The 6,510-nt window shown below is 32.8% G+C and overlaps 1 protein-coding gene across 2 annotated transcripts; it reads right to left on the bottom strand.

Moving 5' to 3' along the window:
* Positions 1–665: 665 nt before the first annotated feature.
* LOC111492180 (clp protease adapter protein ClpF, chloroplastic) lies at positions 666–4,455 on the bottom strand. 2 transcript variants are annotated; one of them, XM_023141441.1, is made up of 9 exons: positions 4,348–4,455; positions 3,199–3,611; positions 3,040–3,099; positions 2,864–2,958; positions 2,551–2,723; positions 1,998–2,110; positions 1,326–1,371; positions 1,128–1,168; positions 666–1,034 (listed from the first exon to the last, which is right to left on the bottom strand). In XM_023141441.1, exons 2-9 carry the CDS (start codon positions 3,520–3,522, stop codon positions 876–878), a joined length of 1,011 nt encoding a protein of 336 aa, XP_022997209.1. In that variant the 5' UTR covers positions 3,523–3,611; positions 4,348–4,455; the 3' UTR covers positions 666–875. The 2 variants fall into 2 exon arrangements, with proteins under 2 accessions (XP_022997209.1, XP_022997208.1); XM_023141440.1 differs by having other exon boundaries at positions 1,122–1,168.
* Positions 4,456–6,510: the final 2,055 nt, after the last annotated feature.

The raw sequence follows: 6,510 nt of genomic DNA on the forward strand, positions 1-6,510 counted from the left end.
TTTTTTTTTTTTTTTTTTTTTTTTTTTTTTTTTTTTTTTTTGGTTAGGATTTAGACGAATATTTTGCACCTAAAATAAAGTGACAGGGGCTTGGAATCAAATTGAAATTTGAATATTATCATACTAGTATTTCAATTTTCAATTTATATAAAATAAAATATAATAATAAATTCACGAGGTCAAGAAAAATATTACAACTTTAAAAGAACAAAATATTCGTTTAAAACAAATGACAAAGTTTAAAGAATATTTTTATAATTTGACTTAGGCCGATCAAATATATTTAGTATTTGAATCTTAAAAATTTTCTAATAATTTCTTTCAACTTTTTTATTTTGTGTTAAATTTTAATTCTGGATCTAATAAATAGTCCATGAGTATTGAAAAAAAAAAATTAAGATATATCCTTCAAGCATGACCGCTATAAACAAATACATCATTATATAAAACTACATCATATCTCCCTCTCTCGAATTATTCCATGAATGATTTGAATTTTAAAAACGTTCTTGAGCAAAATAAATCCATAGATGAAATTAGTTTTATAAGCTTAATTTTTAAAATTTAAAAATCAAAACTAAATGGCTATCAAACGAAGAACTTGATCGATCTCGTTGTCAAGTATAACACTTGAAAATAAGTATCAAGGAAAAGGGAAGAAAATGACGCGATGCTGTGTGTGTGTGTATATATATATGACATGTATAATACTGATTCAGAATTTTCAGCTATCAAGTTTCATCAAATCTCCAGAAAATCAACGAATATGGAAAGCTTACCACACAAGGAGAGAATTAAAGAACTCATAAGAAATGAGATGAACAAACCATTTTTTTGAAGGTGTTGAATGATGGATTTCAAAAAATGTGCACTGCTCAATCATCACCTCGTTGCTCGTCGTCGTCTTGAGAATCATAAGGAACTTCGTGTCGAGGTCGATTGTACTTCTCCCGCAGTTGCCTTACAGGAATGAAATCCCCAGCTGTATCCACTCCATAGAATAAGAAGGAATTATATGGATGATCAAACCTCTCCTGCACATCATCATCATCACAGTCAGCTCATAAACCCTAGCAAAGTTCTAACTAATAACAGTGATGATAGAATTGAAGGAAGCGGACAGCCACCGTATCTGGTTCTTCAGGAACAAGAAGATTTTCCTCAGCAACTGCATCATAGAATATAGAAGAACAATCCACATCAATGGTCTTTAGACATATCACCACGCACATTGTAAAGAGATTAAGCCATGCAGGAGAATCAAACTACATTCAAAATCTAAGTAATTCTGTATCTATAACCATCAAGATTCGTAGAAATTTTACCATATGCAACCAGCAAATCCGGGTTTGTACGAACATCGACTAAAACCTGAAAATGAATTATTGGAGATGGAAGAGAGACAATCAGGCCCTGTTGACATTTTTATGGGTTTCATTTGTAAATATTGTCATTTCACATCTTTTAACACCAATGAAATTAATTAGGTGTGAGGTCTCATTCCTTGTTAGGGTGTAGAAACTTCTCCCAAGTAGACATGTTTTAAAACCTTGAGGAGAAGCCCGAAAGGAAAAGTCCAAAGAGGACAATATTTGCTAGCAGTGGACTTGGGCTGTTACAAAGAGTATCAGAGCCAGACACCGGACAAAGTGCCAACGAGGACGCTGCGCCCCCAAGGGGGTGGATTGTGAGGTCTCACATTGGTTGGAGAGGGAAACGAAGCATTCCTTATAAGGGTGTGGAAACCTCTCCCTAGTAGACGCATTTTAAAACCTTAAGGAGAAGTCAGAAAGAGAAAGACCAACGAAGACAATATTTACCCGTGGTGGACTTGGGCTGTTACATTATGACTCTTTTTAGTTTCTTTTGAAGGATTACTTATCCACTTTTAATCAATTTATTTTTTTCATTTGATCTTGCTTCTTATACCAACAACATGAAATAAAAATCAAAGAAGAAGAAGAGAAAGATGCATAGCAAGGTCGATAAAACCTGACCTGATAGAACGGCTGATTCGAACCTCGAGATAATTTTTCAACTTGTGCTATCTCCATCCAGGAACTTGTTTCACAACACACAGGATCCATTCCACAAATCACACCTCGGTATCCTGATACGAAAAATGTTTTTAGTGCGAGAAAGAGACACGAACAAACTGTATAAAAACTATAGCTGAACAGTGTGGCATATCGGAAGATCCAGGAGAATGATCTTTTTGAATATTACTATACAGCAATAAACCCTCTCATCCATTTCTTTACAAGTTTGTTTCACCTTCATTTGATTTCATACGCCAACAGGAAAATCCTACAAGATACCAAGAATGTTCTTACTTGTTCTAATTCTCTACATTACTCATTTTTTCTGCAAAGCTGCATTTCAATCTAAAAATCCATGATTGTCGCAACTCCAAGTTGTAATTTGATAGATCGCTCCAAATCCATGCCTTTTGCTAAAGTGGGTATCAATAATATTCAACTTGGCATATTTTTCCTCAAAGCAATTAAATTAAGCTGAAACACTGGTGTGAAAAGCATGCAACTATAATACCAAAAATCTTGTGCTTCGTTTTCTGTCCCAATCTAAAATTATATTCAGCACTTTCGTAAGCCAGAACTTTTGCAGATGCAGCTAGGGACTCAGTTTCCAGTTTGGAAATTTGATCCCGCAGCTGTGCAGCAAAAGTATAATTTTCACTTTCAATAGCCTTCTGCAAATCTGCACTGTATAAAGAGATAGAAAAAGGCAATAAATACCTGAGATCAAGAAGTTTAAATATTCCAAAGTACTATAAGATCAAAAGATACAATTTGATTGATATAACCTAAATACGAATATGGGTATAATATAAGGGAGAGTTTACCGTAAACGAATGATATGTAAACCTTTGTCTTGAACTTCGCTCTTTGAAGTCAACCCCCTTTTAGATTCTTGCTGCTTGATGACTTCTGCTTCGACCTTTAGCAAGTAAAACAGACAATTCAAAATATATGCCCCTATGAGTTATGAATAAGTCGTTTTATTTCGAATCAAGAATACCTCGGTTAGCTTTGTTCTCAATTCTTGTGCAATTTCATACTGTTCAATGTTCAATGCATACTGCAACACAACAATCCATACCAGGAAAATCTTGTTCGTGAGATAGCTATTATGTCACTTATACAAGCAAATCAATAACAAAACAACAGCCTGCTATACCTGTACTCGTGTTGCCAGGTCCAACTGGAAAAAGAAGATTAAAATATCATTGTTAGCGTTCTCACTGCGCTCTATACGAGCATCCAATCCTTGTCCACCCCCTCTGAACAACCATCCAGCTTTAACCTTAAAATTTCCTCGTTTCGATCTACAGGGTTGGCTAGCTAAGGAAAAGCTTCGCATGCGTTGATGCCAAAAGAATTGCCTGGAAGTTAAATGGGTTGGACTTGTCTGCTTGAAATTCTCCCTCCATGAAAGAGGTGATCCATAAACCTTTGGATCTCCCAAGGATGTCAGAGAGTGTATTGACAAATCCTGCACCATTTCTGCTAAAACAGGTAGATAGTCTTCCCTTGATTGAAGAAGAAAATTGTACCCTTCTTCCTCTACCTCTCAATAAAAGATCTTCACATCTGCAAAGTAGGATCAGCTTCAGCTCAGAGGCTGATTATTACTAGAGGACCAATGAGAAAATGAAACACTCACAAGGAAAACAGATTGGAAATCATTTAATGCCAAAAGACACGCATAAGCAAAGAATGATTATGAACAAGAAAACTAGTTATTCAAAGGAAAATCATTCAACTGACTTAAGCTAATAATCAAACTTAGAAGCTTTACTGAGAAACTTTACATTGCATAAAAAACATTAAGCGAAAACTTCAATAAGAATTTCTTTCTTTCTCAATGCTATACTTGCCGCTATTACTTGGAGAAATCGGCTCAGTCACAAACCGAGAACTACACATTTATCATAAATTCACTGGAAATCGCAAAAAATTAATCGGCATCGTATCGAACAGAAAGAACCGGAACTCCCTAATTTGGTTAACGACAGAGGGAAGATAAAAGCAACAAAGTTCATATACGATTTAATCCACGAGACGCAGCGGAGCTGAGAAATACAAACGATCTAACCTCGAGTCAAAGAAAAAATTATTTGATAAAATCCAAAAACAACGGAAAATCCAAGCTCAAATGCTGAAGAATTTCTTGAATTTCTATACTGCATTTTACAATTACTCCGCAACCAAACAGAGATATACTAAATACCGCAGATTAATTCCATTCACTGTGATTTTATACGATAGCGAAGAAAGAAAAAGGAGAATCTAAAGCTAGGGTTAGAAAGAAGGCCGGAAAACACACCTGAGAGCTGCCGGAGAAGCGACGAGGAGCAATCTTTCTGCAACCACAAATGATGAAAATTGAGTTTCAGCCAGTGGAATGGCCTCTTTCCGACGTTATCCGACATATAACGACGTCGTATTCTACGTGCTTTCTTTATTATGAATTAATTGTACAACAAATATCAAGTTGGTTACAAAATATATTTAGTTACTGAACTTTATTATTATATTTTTTCTTTTATCAAATTTTCTCCGCCCTTGATTTACTTACTTGACCTAGATCCAATGGTCTAATTTAAATTCAAACTTCACTCTATTTAAAACCATTTTATTAAAAAAAAATTGTGATATATTATTTTATTTTGAATGTGTCTCTGGCGGTATTGTTCTCGTGGCTTTTCTTTGGGCTCCCAAAAGGCCTCATTTCAATGGTAATAATATTACTTGATTATAAACTTATGGTCGTTCTCTAAATCAGCCGATGTGGGACATTCATCCAACACCTTCTCTCGAACAAAGTACGTCTCTCCTTAATCAAGGCTCAACTCCTTTTCTTTTGGAGTCCTTTGTTCGACATTTGACAATTCTATTGACATAGCTAAGTTTAAAGCGTGACTCTAATATTCTATTAGCTTAAACGACACTGTGACTCATATGGGTCACGGACTCATATATTTATAAATGTGTATAATGAGAATTACATTCTAACAAACCATACAATCACAGACTCTCCTTTGATTCATGGTAACAAACAAGTAAATTAGTAGATTATTTTATTATGTATATCTATTATACGTTTAACACCTAGTATCTCTTGCACGTGATCTTTTGACTTCGTTTCTTTCCTTATCTCACTTCTACTTTAGGGACACGTTTTACGAATTCCTCACCCTCAAATACAAAGTTGTTTCTTTTCAAATATTGTTTTTGCCCTCTAACATTAAGGACCGACATTCATAGTCTACTACTTGTTTTGAAGTGCTCGTTTTCAGCCAATACAAATTGCCTTTTCGTAGGTACCCTTCAAAGTACGTTTTGTTCTGTCTAGTCCAGGTTTCTAAGATAATTTCTCTTGAAACATCGGAACGAGATCGAAGCTCTCTTCTAAAGACAGATAAAGTTAACATCAGTAAAGTAATTTTTTTTAAGGATGGATAAGAAATACTCCGACCCTTTTAAATTTTTTTTATGAGTAATTAACAGTATAGCAATAATTTATAAGATCTAACCAAATTATACTTTGAACATAATTTAACTAGTTTAAACGTATTCGAGTGGATCGATAGATCGAATTTTTACTGTAAATAATTTAAATATTTTACTTTTTTTTTAATCGAAAATATGTCTTAAACTAGAGTTTACTTACTTTGAAGCATTTTTTTTCCTTCTACGTTTAACGTTTATGCAGTGGTTGTTGATTTACGCCATTAATTTGACTGAATTAATTTGACGGAAATAATAATAGATGATTTTACAATTTTGACCAAATCAGTGACCCCAAGTCAACGGAGACCGACCGAATTGACGAAGAAAAGGACTTGAGTATGTAATATGTAGAAAGAAAAATGGGGGCATTTTTGTCATCATATTCATTTTTCAAATCTCCACAATCATAAATCGATCCAATAAATAAATAAATATTTATTTATTTATATAATTACACGTGTACATGAATCATTAGTTTCAAAATTTTCAATAATACTCTCAATTAAAAATAATTAAAAAAATATTAAAAAATATTCAAACGTTTAAAAATAAAATTTAAAAGTACAAAGATAATTGATAAGATGGAAATAGACCGTGTAATAATTTTTTTTTTATAAAATGAAAGAATGTTAATATTATTTTTAAAAGTTAACGAGTATTTTTGAAATATAGTACTTTTTTCCTAATTGAACCAAGTTCGAGACTATTTTTTAAACGAAGTAGTGACGGTTCACATCCAAAACTAACCGTTATGATATTTATTAAAATTTTAATTACGTGATTATAATAACTTATAATACCAACTGTCTTCTTCTCGATATAAAACGAGAATTGATTAAAGTCGATTATAAATTTAAATCATCATATATGAAAGTAAATAAATAAATAAACAATAAATTACTTTTTTTTTTTTTTTTTTTTTTTTTTTTTTTTTTTTTTTTTTTTTTTTTTTTTTTTTTTTTTTTTTTTTTTTTTT

The sequence above is a fragment of the Cucurbita maxima genome, unplaced genomic scaffold, assembly GCF_002738345.1.
Source record: "Cucurbita maxima cultivar Rimu unplaced genomic scaffold, Cmax_1.0 Cma_Scf00017, whole genome shotgun sequence".
In the NCBI taxonomy this organism is placed as follows: domain Eukaryota; kingdom Viridiplantae; phylum Streptophyta; class Magnoliopsida; order Cucurbitales; family Cucurbitaceae; genus Cucurbita; species Cucurbita maxima.